Source organism: Drepanopeziza brunnea (assembly GCF_022702325.1).
Source record: "Drepanopeziza brunnea f. sp. 'multigermtubi' strain 214-2 chromosome Unknown ctg7, whole genome shotgun sequence".
Lineage (NCBI taxonomy): Eukaryota > Fungi > Ascomycota > Leotiomycetes > Helotiales > Drepanopezizaceae > Drepanopeziza > Drepanopeziza brunnea.
The window spans coordinates 2,609,604-2,627,103 of NW_027094070.1; the positions used below are offsets into that span (position 1 = coordinate 2,609,604).

General features: G+C 39.8%; 2 protein-coding genes across 2 annotated transcripts; one reads left to right on the top strand and one right to left on the bottom strand.

The window, feature by feature from the left end:
- Window positions 1–11,368: 11,368 nt before the first annotated feature.
- Window positions 11,369–12,409, bottom strand: L3040_005076 (uncharacterized protein; the record flags this gene model as incomplete). Its single annotated transcript, XM_066156444.1, has 4 exons — window positions 11,369–11,556; window positions 11,635–11,875; window positions 11,947–12,276; window positions 12,338–12,409. 4 exons carry the CDS (start codon window positions 12,407–12,409, stop codon window positions 11,369–11,371), a joined length of 831 nt encoding a protein of 276 aa, XP_066011847.1.
- Window positions 12,410–14,186: 1,777 nt separating this feature from the next.
- On the top strand, window positions 14,187–17,002 carry L3040_005077 (uncharacterized protein; the record flags this gene model as incomplete). Its single annotated transcript, XM_066156445.1, has 3 exons — window positions 14,187–15,938; window positions 16,065–16,164; window positions 16,233–17,002. 3 exons carry the CDS (start codon window positions 14,187–14,189, stop codon window positions 17,000–17,002), a joined length of 2,622 nt encoding a protein of 873 aa, XP_066011848.1.
- Window positions 17,003–17,500: the final 498 nt, after the last annotated feature.

Below are 17,500 nucleotides of genomic sequence, written 5' to 3' on the forward strand. Positions count from 1 at the left end.
TTTTCGATTAACGCGCGAGCGTCTTATAAATTTAAAAGCTTAATAAAGCTTTTAAACTTCTATCGAGTTAAATTCTTAATAAGACTATTAGCGTGCATTTTTTTAGTAAGGAGATATTGAACTTGAAAGCTCTTTTTAAAGTGTTCTTAGCGCAGCTATATATTATAAATATCGACGTAGCGAAGCTTAATAGAAATACGCTTCTTTTTACTAGTTATAAGCTTGATTGTTTATTAATTATTATAATAGATTACCTAAGGCGCCGCAAATCGAAGGTGCAGCTTTTTAAAAAATCGTTAAAGCGCCATGATCTTTTTTATTATAAGGGCCATGCTAAAAAGCTTCGCTTTAATAGATAATATAGTAACTGTATCTTGCTTTAAAGCTTTTTAAAAGATCGCACCTTCGAATAAAAATATAATATATTCTTAAAAAGATCGCTTTGTCTCTTCGTTATCGGCGTAAAAAGCGTTAAAAGCTATTATTAACTCCGACTTGCTAAACTAGCTGTATTAAATACCTTTAAAGCGCGAGCTAAATAAGTATCGCAAATATTAATTTATAACTCGGAAATGCTTTACGCTTAAATTAATATTAAAATAAAAGAGTTAAAAGGCTGCAAAAGCTATATTTAAGCGTAGCATGATCGCTATATATAATACGAATTTAATCTTCTTTTAATACTTTTTCACTTGCTTTCGCGAAGCTATTTTTTTATTCTTAATTAAATTATAAAACGGTAATAAAGTCGCTAAGCAGCGTCCGTTTATAAGTTCGAATTTCTTAGCTATTTTTTTAATATAAGCGTCGTATATAAGCGTTAGCGTTCTTCGCTAACGATCTCGAGCGACTTTCATATTAAAAAACTATTTAATATCTTTTATCGCTTCGATCTTATACGCTTTATTAAAACTGTTAATAATCTTTTATGCAATAGAAAAATTAAAGTAATAATATATAATTTAAATATCGTTTACGTAAAACGCTATAAAGACCGTCTTATTTAAATTCGTAAAAATACACGGTTCTTTATCGAGTAATATAAGCTTCAATTTGTCGAGTGTACTTATAAAGTCGAAATATTATAAAGCTAGCGAGTCTTTAAATCTATATAAAGCTTTATCGACTTTTACGAGCATACTTTTTTGCTTAAAACCGTTAAAGAGATAATACGTAATTAAGACGCTGTTCGTATATTTTATAGCGTTAATAAAAGCGTTAACGACATCGAATTGTTTTACTTTTAAATCAAATTCGGCTGCTATAGCTATTATAATCTTAAAAGATCTAGCTGCTAGCGTAGCCGCGTAAATTAAATAAATAATAGATTCGTTTTAAAAGTTACTTTTAATAATAATCTTCGATCTAAACTTTACGATCTCTTCGGACGAGCTAGTCTTATATATAAACACTTATTTAAAAAGTATAAGTTTTAATTTAGCTTCGCTCTCGGGAATCACTTTTTAATAATTCCTTTTTTCTAGATTATTTAGCTTTATAAAAGCTTCGTCTTTAAATTCTTTGCTATATAAGTATCGTTATAATTCTTTTTAATAAGTAAAAAGTTTTAAATGTTTTCGTTCTTACGAGTTAAGTTGTTTTAATAATAGCTTAAACGAAGTAGCAGCTATTATAATAACGTATAATATTTCGTAATCTTTGCTATCTTCGCGCACGAGTTCGTTATTAGCTTAAAAAGTTAATATAAAATCTAAAACGCGCGAATAGCGGTTCGAATTAGCGCGAAAATTATTTAAAAGAAGCTTATTAATACTTGCGTATATCTTCGCGCGTTTTTTAATGCGGCTATTAATAAGTAAGTGCTTTTTATTAAAGTCGGAATTTTATTTAAAGTATTTATAATCTAATTTCTTAATATTAATGCTCGCTTTAAAAAGGTCTAAAAGCTTTTCTTTAATTATTCGGTTTAAATCTCCGCCGGTTATTAACGTAAAAGCTCTTATTGGTCGGCTTATAGCTTAGCTTTCCGGGCCTCGGCTTTAAATAATAACTTAAAAGTATAATTTGCGCGCTCTTTTATTAAAGCTAGGTTTTTGCTTATCTACGATGCTCTTCTTTGCTTTTAGCAGTTTTAAAGCACCTTCGCCTTTGCTTTTAATTAAAGAGCTAGCGAAACGTTTAACGGTATAGTTCGAATCGTTAAGATTTATTAGATCGTCTCGTAAAGCAATTGCTTTTAATATAAACGTATTTATAAAGTCTTTAATTAAAGTTAAAGCTTTTAACGTTTATGCATCGCTCGAATTAAATAAGATCGCATTTTTTAAGCTTTAATTAGATTTTTTTAAATCAACTTTTATAAAGTTTAACGGTTAATTACTTTTTATATTAATTGCATTCGTCTCTTTTAAGCGATCCTTTACAACGTTTTTTATATTAAATAAAGCGTCTTTTATTTGACTAAAGTCTTTAATATTTTTTAATTTAATAACGATGCTTTTAATCTCGTTAATCGATTAGCCGATCGATTTTTTTTCGTTTTTAAAATAAAATTAAGTTTTATCAAACGTTACGTTGCGTATAACAATCACTTTATAAAGTATAAAAATATAAATTTTATATATATTAAAAGCTATATATCTAATTAAGTAGCTTATATATCTTTTCGATATAATCTTAAAAGCTCTTTTATTGCGAAAAGCTTTTCGGTCTTTAATTATTAAGTACGCACGAGCGCTATACGCAATCAAACCGCTATAATCTAATCTTAAATCGGTGTCGATTCGTATAAAGATCGTTAGATCGTACCACTTAAAATATTGCTTAAACTAAAATTATAATATTTTATTCGGACTTTTTATAAAGCTCTTCGCTTTCGGTGTTATATTATAAAAGTAAATAGCGGCTAATATAATCTTAAGCCAAAGCTTTTTTAAAAGCCTTGCTTTTATTTTTATTTTGATAGACCGTTTTATCACTTCTTTTTTAGCCCTTTTAGCTCCTTTATTAAGTTCGTAATTAAAAGATAATAAGAGCTTTAATTCGATTTTAACCTTCTTCGCTTATCTTTAATATTCGATAAAGCCGATTACGTTAATTGCGATTATCGAAGAATCGTTATTATAACGCATAATAGCTATTAAAAGACCGTATTTGCGTTTCGTTTATATTTTAAATTCTTTTAGCACCTTTATAACAGTTAATTATAACTTGTCTTTTAATATAAAGCCGAATAGCTTTTTATTATATTTATTTTTAATTATTAATAACTATTTGCTTTCGTTAAAACCGTTAAAGAAGTCAAATAGATTTTAAGCGATTTTATAAAATAGCTTAGCTGCTTTATTATTTAACGTGCGGCGAAATATGATTTATTAAGCGTGCGTAATAATATATGCTTTATATTTAACTTTAATAATTCTTTTAAGTCTTATTTTTTTAGCGTTATAAGCTAGCGCTTCGAGCGCTTTTTTACTTAAATAACTTGTTTATAAATGCTAAAATATCAATAAATCTTTTCTTAAAGCTCGAAAGACATTGCTTTTTTAAAATTTATAGCGTATTTACAAGCGCTTTTAAATTATAAAGAACATTATTAAGCAAAGAAAGCTACGAATCAATTAAAGTAAAGAATAATTAAATAGCTTATATTTAAAAAACGTAAAGTTGAATTTCCTTTTTAACTTTTTTAATACAACGCTTTTCTTAACTTTCTCGTAACGGAAAGTTGCGTTATATTTAAAGTATTATACGCTAGCCTTGCTTAAAAAAGCTTTTGAAATGATATTGATATTAAACCTTTTAATAATAGCGACGTTTTTTAATTTTAAATCTTTCGTTTTAGCTTTATTTAATTCGTTTAAAGCTTTTTTAAAGACTTTAATACTTCGCTCGACGATTAAAAGATTATTCGTTTTAGCTTCGATAAAGTCGATTAAGCGAAAGCGTTAAATTAACTTTAGCTTTAAAAAATTCTTATCGTTAATAAAATAAGTAGCGCCGTAATTATCGAAAAAAGTGCTATTAAATAGCTAATGCTTATTATTAGCCGTGCTATAAAAACCGTTAAAAGCAAGATTATCGAGCGTGCTAAAAAGCTCGAGATCGATAATAGCTATTAATACTTTTTTAAAGTATTTTAATTTATCGCTATTATTCGATTGATTTTCTTTGCTTTTTAAAACGATCTTATCGATTTAAATTTATACTTAACCTTCTTTCGTAATCTCTTTTCGAAGCGCTTTAAACTTAAGCTTTTAAAGCCTTTTCTTTATAGCGACGATATTATTTCGATTCGGCTTTGCGAATCCACTTTCGTTAAGATCGTTAAAGCAATAGCGAAAGATCTTGCATTTGATTGCGTTTTAATAATAGTTTTTCTTTTTAAAGCATAAGCACTTAAAACCTTTAGCAAGTCTTTTAAAGCTATCGAAGCGTTTACCGGACTGCTTAAAAGCAATATCGTTAGCTTTATCACTTTCGAAAATACTACGAGTAGTTTAATCTTCGAAAGTAGCGAATACGTTAAAAAGATTAAAGTTCGGATTGCTAGTCTTCTTTTCGATTTAGCTTTTGTATTAATTAAAGTAATTATAAAAGGTGCGCTTTTAAAGCAATAATAGCTCGTCGTTTCGAATAACTTTTGCGAGCTTTAACGACGCTTAAATTAATAATTATTTTTCGCTAATAGCTTTTAAAAATGCTTTTATTACAAGTATATTCGTCGTTTCATAAAAGTTGTTTATTTTCGTTAACTTATAAATAGCTTAATGTTTTTTAATTTATACCGCTAAAAAGACGCTCTTTTGCTTAACTGCTTATAAGGATTTATTATAATTTCGTGCTATCGATAGCTTAAAGCTCGAATCAAATAGACGGCATATTTCTTAAAGCTTTTTTATTAAGAATTAAATAAAAGTATTATCTTTTTTTAAAGCCGTTAAAATCGCTTTCTCGAGAATAAAGCTCTTAACCGTCTTTTTGATTCAGTTTATAATTTGATTGCTTTTATTATTTAAAACCTTTTAATTATTTATAGCGAAGTTGTATTTTTTTATATTATCGTTATACGCTTTTCGAACGTTTTCGAATTTAACGTTTTTTAGTTTTAAAAGTCTATTAAAATCGTTTGCAAAAGCTTTTAAATGCAATTCTTTTTAAGCCTTTCGTTAGCGGTCTTATTCTTAAAACTATTCGTTATTAAGCTCCGTTATTATCTTTATAGCAAACTTCGTTTTTAATTTAATCTGCTCGATAAAAAAAGCAAATTCTTTTACGTTAATATAAAGAAATGCGTATTGTTTTATGCTAAAGCGCTTAATAAAGTATTTGTAATTCGTAATCCATTTTAAAAAGTCGTTACGACTTATAAAGTTCGTTTTATTAATTAAGAAAACCTCTTTTACTTTATCGTTTATTATTATAATAATTGACTTTATAACTAGAGCTTTTGAAAATTAGTTAAAGTTCTTAAGAGTAATAGGTATTAGTTATAAGGAATAAATATAATTGAAAAAGGACAGATTGCAAAATGAAAGTTATAGCAAAATAGCGTTAAAATGACTTGCAAAATCCGCTTTCGATTAATTCGAAAGTTGTTAAAGACTAATTAAATAGCTCGTGAGTGCGAATATAGCTTTTAATTATAATGCTTACTAATATTAAAATCAAAAAAAGATTTTATAAATTGAATAAAGCTTGGTATATTCTATTTAAAAAGCTCGTTAAGATCTATATACATATACCTAAGAGCTCTAGTATGCCAAAGGCGCTATTAAGCGAGGTCATATGACATATCATATATAGCTTGGGTGAAACCATGCCTATTCCGCACAACAAAGTGCTATAGCTTTAGTTTAAGTAATATTTTAAATAATACGATCCGGCGATCTTTATACGGATCGATATCGATTTAAAACCAGATTATAGCGGTTTGGTTGCGTATAGCGCTCGTGCGTACTTAATAATTAAAAACCAAGAAGCTTTTCGTAATAAAAAAGCTTTTAAAGTTAAATCGAAAGGATATATAAGCTACTTGGTTAAATATATAGCTTTTAATATATATAAGGTTTATATTTTTATGCTTGATAAAATGACTATTATATATAACGTAACGTTCGATAAAACTCGATTTTATCTTAAAAACAAAGAAAAATCGGTCGGCTAATCGATTAGCGAGATTAAAAGCATCGTTATTAAATTAAAAGATATTAAGGACTTTAATTAAATAAAGGACGCTTTGCTTAATATAAAAAAAGTTGCAAAAGATCGCTTAAAAGAGACGAATGCAGCTGATATAAAAGGTAAGCAGCCGTTAAACCTTATAAAGGTTAAGCTAAAGAGATCTAATCAAAGCTTAAAGAATACGACTTTATTTAATCCGAGCGATATATAAACGTTAAAAGCTTTAATTTTAATTAAAGACTCGATAAATACGTCTTTATTAAAAGCAATTGCTTTACGAAACGATTTATTAGACTTTAACGATTCGAATTATATTGCTAAACGTTTCGCTAGTTTTTTAGCTAAAAGCAAAAGCGAAGGTGCCTTAAGACTGCTAAAAGCAAAGAAAAGTATCGTAAACGAATAAAAACTTGGCTTTAATAAAAGAGCGCGCAAATCATACTTTTAAATTGTTATTTAAAGCCGAGGCTCGGAAAGCTAAGCTATAAGCCGATTAACGAGAGCTTTTACGTTAATAATCGGCGGAGATTTAAACCGAATAATCAAAAAGGAACTTTTAGATCTTTTTAAAGCGAGCATTAATAATAAGAAATTAAATTATAAACACTTTAGATAAGATTTCGACTTTAATAAAAAGCACTCACTTATTAATAGCCGCATTAAAAAACGCGCGAAAATATACGCAAGTATTAATAAGCTTTTTTTAAATAATTCTCGCGTCGATTCGAACTGCTATTCGCGCGTTTTAAATTTTATATCGACTTTCTAAGCTAATAACGAACCCGTGCGCGAAGATAACAAAGATTACAAAACATTATACGCTATTATAATAGCTGCTACTTCGTTTAAGCTATTATTAAAATAGCTTAACTCGTAAGAACGAAAACATTTAAAACTTTTTACTTATTAGAAAAAGCTATAACGGCATTTATATAGCAAAGAGTTTATAAACGAAGCTTTTATAAAGCTAAATAATCTAAAAAAAAAGAATTACTAAAGAATGATTTTCGAGAGCGAAGCTAAATTAAAACTTATACTTTTTAAATAAGTATTTATATATAAGACTAGCTCGTCCGAAAAGATCGTAAAGTTTAAATCGAAAATTATTATTAAAGATAACCTTTAAAACGAATCTATTATTTATTTAATTTACGCTGCTACGCTAATAGCTAGATCTTTTAAAATTATAATAGCTATAGCAGTAAAATTTAATTTAAAAATAAAACAGTTCGACGTCGTTAACGCTTTTATTAACGCCTTAAGACATATAAATAGCGTTTTAATTACGTATTATCTTTTTAACGGTTTTAAGCAAAAAGGTATGCTTGTAAAAGTCGATAAAGCTTTATATAAACTTAAAGATTCGCTAGCTTTATAATATTTCGATTTTATAAGCATACTCGATAAATTAAAGCTTACGCTACTTAATAAAGAACCGTATATTTTTACGAATCTAAATAAAACGATCTTTATAGCGTTTTATATAAACGATATTCAAGTTATATATTATCACTTTAACTTTTTTAAAGCGTAAGAGATTATTAACGGTCTTAATAAAGCGTATAAGATCGAAGCGATAAAAGATATTAAATAGTTTTTTAATATAAAAGTCGTCCGCGACCGTTAGCGAAAAACGCTAACGCTTATATACGACGCTTATATTAAAAAAATAGCTAAGAAATTCGAACTTACGGACGGACGCTGCTTAGCAACTCTATTATTATTTTATAATTTAATTAAGAATAAAAGGATAGCTTCGCGAAAGCAAGTGAAAAAGTATTAAGAAAAAGTTGAATCCGTGCTATATATAGCGATTATGCTACGCTTAAATATAGCTTTTATAGCTTCTTAACTCTTTCATTTTAATACTAATTCAAGCGCGGAGCATCTTCGAATTATAAATTAATATTTGCGATATTTATTTAGCTCGCGCTTTAAAAGTATTTAATATAATTAATTTAGCAAGTCGGAGCTAATAATAGCCTTTAACGCTTCTTACGCCGATGACGAAAAGATAAAGCGATTTTTTTAAAAGTATATTATGTTTTTATTCGAAAGTGCGATCTTTTAAAAAGCTTTAAAGCAAAATATAATTATTATATCATTTATTAAAGCGAAGCTTTTTAGCATAGCTCTTACGGTAAAAGAGATTATAGCGCTTTAACGATTTTTTAAAGAGCTGCACTTTCGATTCGCGGCGCTTTAAATAATCTATTATAATAATTAATAAATAATTAAGCTTATAACTAATAAAAAGGAGCGTATCTTTATTAAGCTTCGCTACGTCGATATTTATAATATATAATTGCGCTAAAAGCACTTCAAAAAGAGCTTTTAAGTTTAATATCTTTTTATTAACAAGATGCACGCTAATAATCTTATTAAAAACTTAATTCGATAAAAATTTAAAAGCTTTATTAAGCTTTTAAATTTATAAGACGCTCGCGCGTCCGTCGAAAAGCTTTAATAGCACGTATATGCTATTTACTTATTACATTTTTTTTTTTTTTCATTTGCACGTAATTTAAAAAAAAACATTTATTTAGCAATCTTAATTATTATTTTACTTTATTTTATATGCTTTTACTTTTCGCTTTTTATAATAAAAGATTAATTAAAGCTCTTAGCAATCTTTTTACTTTAGCTCGGCGCTTCGCAAAAGTTATAGCAATAGCGGGCGCCGCTGCGAGAGCGGCAAGCGCAATAATTAGCGCAAAAAAAGCGACGATAATAAGTGCGACGAAAGCGACGAGAGCTGCGAAAGCGACGAGAGCAATAAAAGCGGCTAGCGCAAGCGCAAGAGCTGCTATAGCAGCAGATTAAAGCTTTTGCATAAAGTCCGAAAAGAAGTTTTGATTAAAAAAAGCTATTTAAATTAGTTTATTTCGAAAATCAAAAAGCTTGACTTACGAAAAAGTAATATGCTCGAAGCGCTTCGTATCACCGGACTACGGTTCGCTATTACAAGACTATTTAATCTAATAAAGGCTATATTTAAATTAAAAGTCTTAAAAGCAAAAGCAAAACCTGCAAGGCTATCGAGATTACTTTTAAAACCTTTATTTTTATTTGCTAAACCGCTTAGACTGTTAGCAATACTTTTTAAAAAGGCAGCATCTAAAGCGAGCTATTATCGCATAGCATTTCGAAGATTTCGGCGAACTCTTTATATAGTACTATTGTTTTTAACGCTTACGAAGTTTTCGAAAGCGGTATTAGCAGCGGCAAAAGCAGCGGTGCAATTGCTATAGCTACTTTTAATATATCGGAGATAGCGAATAGCGCTCGTATCGCAATTATAACAATCTTTATTAAACTTCGATATAATCTTATTATTAATGCATTTAATGCATTTTAAAGCCTTAACGATCGTTAGCATAAGCAAGCGCTTAGTAAAAAGGTTTAAAAGAAAAGGCGAAGGTTCGAAGATAAAAGTGCGAAGTATAGCAGCCGCCGTAGCTATAGCAGCAGTAATAATTAAAGCAGATAAAGGATTCTTTTAATAATTAGCATAGAAATATTAATCTATTAAAAGCACTTACTTTTAAACGGCCTCGGCCGCGCTTAACGATTTTATTAAATTAAGTTACTTGCTTAAAAGGCATTATATAGATAAATAAAAGTTAAGTATTTATTATAATAAAAAAAGACGCGCTTTTACTTATATAGCAACGCAATAAAAACGGCGTTAAAGATCTCCGTTACGTAATAAGACCGATTTAAAAAAGAATTGCATTCTTAATTAACACTTAATCAATAATAACAACCGCTATTTATTTGTTTTGGATTGCGATGACAATCTCTTTTATTTATATCGAGTTTAAAAAGCTTAGTCACTCATTTTTTTTTTCTTTTTTATTTGCTTATAGCTTAGCAGCTACTTTGCTAACTTAAAGGGTATATTATGCGGAATAAGCATGGTTTCACTTAAGCTATATATAATATATTATATGACCTCGCTTAATAGCGCTCTTAGCACACTAGAGCTTCCAAGTACATATACATAAATCTTAACGAGCTTCTTAGATAGAATATACCAAGCTTTATTTAATCTATAGAATCTCCTCTTGATCTTAGTGCTGGTAAGCACTACATCTAGCGAAAGGAAAAAAAAATAACATTACCACCCTTTTATTATATTATCATTCTTATCGGTCGCGGACGCCCAATCACTAAAACATTTCATATCTATCATCATTTATCATCACATTACGACGTCATCATCATCATCATCATCATCATCATTATTATCATCATCATTATCATTATCATCATCATCTTCTTCTTCTTCTTCTTCATCTTCTTCTTCTTTCTTTAAACAACAAAGAACTCAGCCCAGCTCAGCTCAGCCAAGCTGCCCTACCCTGCCCTGCCCTGCCCTACCCTGCCAGTAACATAAACAGATAGATAGATACCTCTACCAAAGAGTGCCATGCTAGGCTGAGCTAGGCTGGCGAAGATGCCTACACGCCTACCCACCTACCTACCTACCTATGCATGCATGCAAAGGGGGAGAGCAAAGCAGAGCAATCTCCTACGGAGTAGCGGTAAGCTAGCGAGCTACCCTGGGAGCGAGGAGGGTGTGGGTGCCTACACCACGTGGGAATTTTTCTTTTCCCAATTGTCGGGCGCAGTTACTAGAGGGAAGGGAGGTACAGGGAAGGGTAGGAAGGGGAAGAAGAAGACTACCCTCCGTACTCCGTAATGCTGAATGAGAATTGCTTGCTAGAAAGCTGCTGCCCTCATGAATGAATGACCGCGAAATGTTCTGACTATTGCTTCGATCATAAACGATGCTGTCACCGATATATGGATGCCGTCGTGTCTAGGCAGAGAATACCTAGTGTGCACGCATACCTTTATGTGCAACGTCACCCGCACGTGGAGACCGCACGCGTGCTCTCTCTCGTATCGACACGAGACGATTCAGAGAATAAACGGAAGACGTATAAGGTCGTCGCATCGATGCCCTCCGGAAGTTGAATCCAGAGATGGCAGCAAAGACTCGCTGCGAGTAAGTTGTGTCCAAGGAAGACGTCATGTTGCTAGATCAACACTTTAACCAACCGAAGTTTCTTTTACAGTTAAGAGCAAAAAGATGAGGATAAAACCAAAGGTGAAGGATAATTATGAATTTCTAATAGGAAAAGCACGAGCCATTACAGCATCTCTATGTACATCGCTGTCGTCAACATGAGGGGGAACCTTAACCGAGGTCGCCCATCTACTTCATGAAACCGGCCTTTCCATCTCCATCCGCATCCTTCATGGGATTTATCTTGTCCATCAAGCTCGGCTTCTCCTTGGCAGCGCCAACGGTAGTCCCGGTGGCAGCCGAACCAGTGTTGTGATGGCGAGACCCGTGCGTGGAGGAAGAGACTCCTCCCTCAGAATCGGTCATCCCGGTGGAAGCTGAACTAGTGTTATGATGGCGAGACCCGTGCGTGGAGGAAGAGACTCCTCCCTCGGGCTCGGTCAAGGAAGTAGTACCATGAGCACCAGCACCACCGAGGGTACCTCCCACCGAGCGAGGCTCACCTCCGAATGCATCGGTGCGCTCCTCACGGCCAGAAAGAGATCCGCCCTGGCTTCGGAACTCGTCCATGGTGACCGCGGGAAGAGCAGTGGCTGTGTGATGCTTGGCCTCGTTCTGGTGGACCTCGTGGACGGGGATGGTGGTGTGGACCACAGAGGGTTGGATAGTCTCCTTCTGGATCACGGGTTGAATGGTCTAGAAACGGGTGTTAGAAAAGATCTTGACGTAGGGATAGGCTAAGTTGAGGCAACATGGGGAAGTCTTACTTCATGGACGTGGTGGTGGACGTGCTCGCCCGCCACGGTGGCGTTGGCAGAAGAGCTGTGCTGCGTCTCGCCGACGGTTCGGGTATCTCTGAACTGGGCTTGCTCGGCCGCGAGGCGCTCCTTGACGTGATCGTCATTGCCATGCTTGAAGCTGCGGTGCTCGACACCGGCCATCTGGTGGGTGTGTTGCTCGGGGAGAACTTGCTTGTCCAGGATAGGCTGGACGGAGGTGTGGTGATGGTCCTGGTGCACCTCACGGTCGACAGCCTTTTGGACTTCCTCGTGTTGCGTGCGGGTTACATGCTCCTGAGTCACGGCCGCGTTGACAGTCTATCACGGCGTCTGCGTCAACGATGAAGGGTCTAACGGAGAAGATGAAAGGCAAACTCACCTCGTGGACGGTGGTGTCATGCTTGCCATCCTTTGACAGGAAGCTCCCGACTGCAGCCTTTGCCTTCTCCATGTTGGTAGATGGGGGTATATGTGAGTGGTAGGTTCGGGGAGGTTGAAGATTGAAGTTTTGGTTGGAGGTTGAAGCTTGGGTTGGAGGTTGAAGTTTAAGCAAGATTGAGTATAAAGCAGCAAACAGAGCTGAGGAGGAGAAGGATGGTGATGAAGATGTAGAAAACAAGTGACATCTCTCGACATAATATAGCAACTGAAGCTAGCTAGCTAGCTAAGCTCAGCGTAGCTTAGCTTAGCTTAGCTTTGATCATTACGTCGGTCGTCTTTCGTCATCGAGAGAGAGGAAGGAGAAAGAAGAAGGTTCAAACAGAGAAAAGCAGAGAACACAGCAGGATCTTTCCCGGCCGGCTGCTGGCATGTGCTTGGTATGCGGTTTCGTTCGTTCGCTCCTTCGTTCCTGGCGTCTCGGGCTGGAAACGGCATAAGGCAAGTGGCGGGGAGAATCATGGGGTAACCGCCCGAGCCTACATTCCTTGTTTTGACAGCAGAAGTGGCCAGCCAGGGGCGCCAGGCCGGCCATGGAATGATCCCACTCCACTTCACCATCGAACCCGCTTACCCAAACATCATCTCTCCACGAGACGACTCGTGGCTGTCCCGATGACATCGATGTGCATTGGGCAGCAGCAGCAGCATGAGCTCGCCTAAATTGAGCAGAACCGTCACTACCGTACATGATGCGCAAAGTAAACAAAAAACAAACGTGTCTCACCTTTTGGCTGGCGGTATACAATCATGAGACAAAGCCCGCGCCGAGAGACGACACCGCTCCCGGATAGACGCCACAGCCGCCCGCCGAGAATGAGGTGCGATGTGAATGATGGCTTGATCGGTCGGATCGGATCAGATCAGCGGGTAGCAATCGTGGATGATGACGATTGTAGGGATTTCAATCCGTCTCGGGGAGCTTTCAGAGCACGCAGAGGTGGACGAGAGGGACGAGAGGGACGAGAGGGACGAGAGACTTTTCCACGACACCGGATGCGGTGCGTCAGTTCAGTCTGAGTAGAGAGGCCGCGGGAGGCCAGACTACGGTAGGTTGACGATGATGACTAGGTGGACGGACTAGCTGGACTAGCTTGACTAGGTCTGGGGACGGCGGGATGTGCCTAGACCGACGACGATCAGTGGGGACGAATCGCCAACCGTGTTCCCAGCCACACCATCACAGGTCGGTCGGTCGGTCGGTCGGTCGGTCGGTCGGTCGGTAGATTCTGGTATTGAGCTGATCGAGATAGAATCGAATCGAGAAATAGAGCATACATAGGTCGGACAGGACGCGCGAGTGAATGGGTAAATCCCCCCGTGATCATAGAGATTCTTGATCGAAGATCAAAAAGATATTCACCCAGCTGCGGAGCCCATGAATTTCTGAATTTCTATCGAGATTCCTCTCTCCGATCCTGCGAGGCAAGCAAGCCACCAGGTCAGAGCATCCGGTAGGCGGCGGCACGGCCTCATGCGATCAATAATGCCATCACAGACCGCCCACAAATGGCCGTGGGCTCAGGCAGAGACAGCCACTCAATTTAACTGCGGATGTGATTATAATGGCTGATGAGATTGTTGCTGTCGAAATGGTCGCTTGTGTCCTTGATGTGGATTATTATTATTGTTGTTGTTGTTGCTGTCGTTATTATTGTTGCTATCGTGTACAGAGTAGTTTGACATCCCCAGCTCTCGCTCTCGGGCTCTCCCCTGTGCGGATCTCAACTTAACCCTCCCCACTCCACTCCACTCTACTGGCAAGGGAACCCACATCCCTAACCCCCGCCATGGCATCTTTCCTCAGGGGTCTCTTTTCGAGCAAGTCGACTACCGGTACTACCGGTACATCAACCTCAACATCAACATCTGCATCGTCACCACCACCACCCACCAACAACAGCCGGGTCCAGGGCCACGCCTACGACTCGGCCGTCGCATTAGATCCGCCCGTCCGCGGATCCTTTCCGGTGGCCGGCAATGGTCCCAACGTGCTCGACGACATCCAGAAAACCCGGGCTCGAAGAGACTCGCGAAGATACCCCCGGCAATCCATCGTGGTCGTCCCCACCCCCCGACCAGAGATCCGAAGTGAGGGACCGCGAACGACAACGCACAATGATGGTCCTACCGCCGTCGACGGAGAGAAGAGGGCGAAAAGGATGAGTTGGACGGGCGGAATGGGCAGGGCACGCTTGGAGTCCGCGACAGGGTCACCGTCGAGTCTTCTCAGGCGCCGCAGCGACAGCAAAGGCACAAACAAGAACAAAAACTGCAGCAGCAGAAGCAGCAAACGGGCCAGCAGACCCGGCTTGTTCCGCGCGCCCTCCGAAGAGCCCCCTCCGGTGCCTCCCCTCCCGACTGCAATGGCCATTGAAAATGCGGTGCAAGCATACAAGCTGGAGAAGGGCATCACGGATGGCACGACACGGCACGACCGACATGGCTCGCACACCACCCACCAGTCTTATCTGGATGTCCTGGAAGCACATTCCTCTACTACGCGGAGGCATCGGCCTTCTCGAGAGCATTCTCATCAGAGGACACGCGATGGAGGAGCAGACCAGAACCAGAACCAGAACCAGAACCAGAACCAGAACCAGAACCAGAACCAGAACCAGAACCAGAACCGGAGCCGGAGCCGGAGCCGGAGCCGGAACCTCGACGGATCCGGATCTGAGACGGCTCCCCTTCGTCTGGGTGGCAGCTCTCCACCACCACCAGTACGACCAGCACGACAGCTCCATCATCCGCGGAAAGTCCCAACGCTCTCGGCCCCACCCAAGGACCGTGCCTCGTCGGGATTAGGGCTCGGAATCGGACCCGGACTTGGTCTGGGCCTGGGCCTGGGCTTGGAATCCCATCCACCGGGTCGCGAGGGCCCGAGTGACGACATGATGGCTCTCCGACCCCGCCACCACCACCATCAACAGGGTGCTAGCAGGGGTAAACCCACTCGTTATGCGTCATCCGCATCATCATTTCCACGTGTACCTCCACTTTCCCCTCCACTTTCGCCTCCACTTCCATTGGCACTTCGACCTGTACTTCCCCTTTCTCCCCGCCTTCCACTCCCCCGTGCCCTCTCCCATCCCCACACGACCGACCTCGTCGTCGACGACCACGCCGCCGCCGCCGCCGCCGCCGCCGACGACGACGACGTCAACAACCATCTCATCATGCGTGAGTCGATTCGCCGGCTCATCAGGTCCAAGTCGTTGTCCTCTAAGGCTCGACACCGGGATCGCATGGCCAAGGAGCCCCCGCCTGCGGCTCCAGCCGTCCCGAGCGCCGATGCACCTGCACCTGCACCGGTACCTGCATCTACATCTGCACCTACCCCAACCCCAACCCCGGCCCCGGCCCCGGCCCCGGGCCCGGCTGCCAAAGCCCAAGATCCTCCTCCTCAACCACTCCCCCCCGCGACGCCCTCCGCGCCCGAGGTCAATGGCAAGGCGACGACGAGTCCAGAAGACACCGCCGCGACCACCACTGCCACTACCACCAGCGGCCATGGGCACACCAAGTCAAAGACTGGATCTGTAAGCTATTTCACCTCCCCCAGCATCTGCAGACGTCCGTTATCCCAGCGTTCGATGGAGCATGTACACTCTGCTGTGCGCTCGCGTCTACGCTCTTCCACAGCTACCAAAGCCAACAAGCGACAGGGAATGGTCATTGCGAACTCGAGCACCCCGGTCGACCTCGACGGCGTGGTAGACTTGACCAATACGGTCGACCTGGATGTCACTGAAACAATGATGCCGGGTACGACATTCATGTCCTCTTCTATACAACCTCCCAGGCGTCTCGCCTGTGCTAACGCGCGCTCCTAGCTGTCACCCACGAGCATATCACTCCCGTTCAGAAAAGCATCCGAGAGGAACGCATCTACCGCGAGATCCATACGCACGAAGTCCGCCATCGCATTCTCCCCGTCCTCGATACCCAATTCCTGCCCACCAAACATTACATCGTAAGTGCAGATGGAAAGACTCTGCTCGAGATTCCCGAGCCGGAAGTATACAAACATAAAGTCACAAATGCCATGAACGATACCTGGTCGCTGTCCAAGAAGGCCCCGCCCTCCCGGCCCCGGGGCGCCTCTCTGGCTGCCACGCAGCCGCCCAACTACGTTGCCCTCGTTGCAGACGAAGCAGCCGACAGTCCAGTCCTGGGCCTTGCTCGCGGCGAGCCCGGCCGACCCCCGGCGAGTTCGAAGGCCGCCAAGTTACGAACAGTCAACATGTCCACCGAGCCCATCCTCACCAGCAAGAAAGAGTATGTGACGGCGGAAGGGATTCCCCGCACGGAGTACGTTTGGCACCATCCGCCCGTCTATAAGGATGCCATTGGCCGCGAGCAGCCGGTGTATGCTGGCGCCGGACTCGGGGACGTCACCTCCCCCCACAACCGTTACCACGACGCCCCGGGCACCACGTTCAAGCCTCAGGACGGCGAGGATATGCTTTTCCGGGAAGGAGGATATTGGTCCAAGGGTGCGCTGCCTGGTCTTCCGGAGAGGGCAACTACGTATAAGGATGGTGTGAGCCGGTATGGGCAGGTAGACGAGTTGACGGATGGTGTTAATGGGCTGCAGATGTGAAGTATAACGTTAACTACCCCGCGATTATGTCCTGTATTGATCCCATCCATAGTTAGAGAGATGATAGTGATTTCCCGTCTCTTCCGGGCGGTTCGTATCCATGTACAAATACGTAACACCCCTTTCCATATGATTGTTTCTGCCGCGCTTGCATTTATGATGATTGCGCATGGCTGGTTCATGGTTCTTGCGTGGAATGAATTCTAAAACAACGAAAGCCGCGACTCCCTGCTGAAGTGACACCGGGGGCGTTGTGTCGCAGCCAGTGTCAGTACCCTTATGCTAACTGACTGCGCTCTGGGCCTGGGCCAGGCAGATCCCCGGCGGCAATCGCGAGCAGGCGAGCAAAGATAAAAGGTGAAAAGTTGAATCGAGGCACTGACCTGACCTGACCTGACGTAGCCAGGTGCTGGCTCAAATGTAATACGGCGGGGGACGAGGGACGAGGTTGATTTGGCGATGCGGTTCGCGGTTGGTGACGGTGCAGCAGCGGTGTTT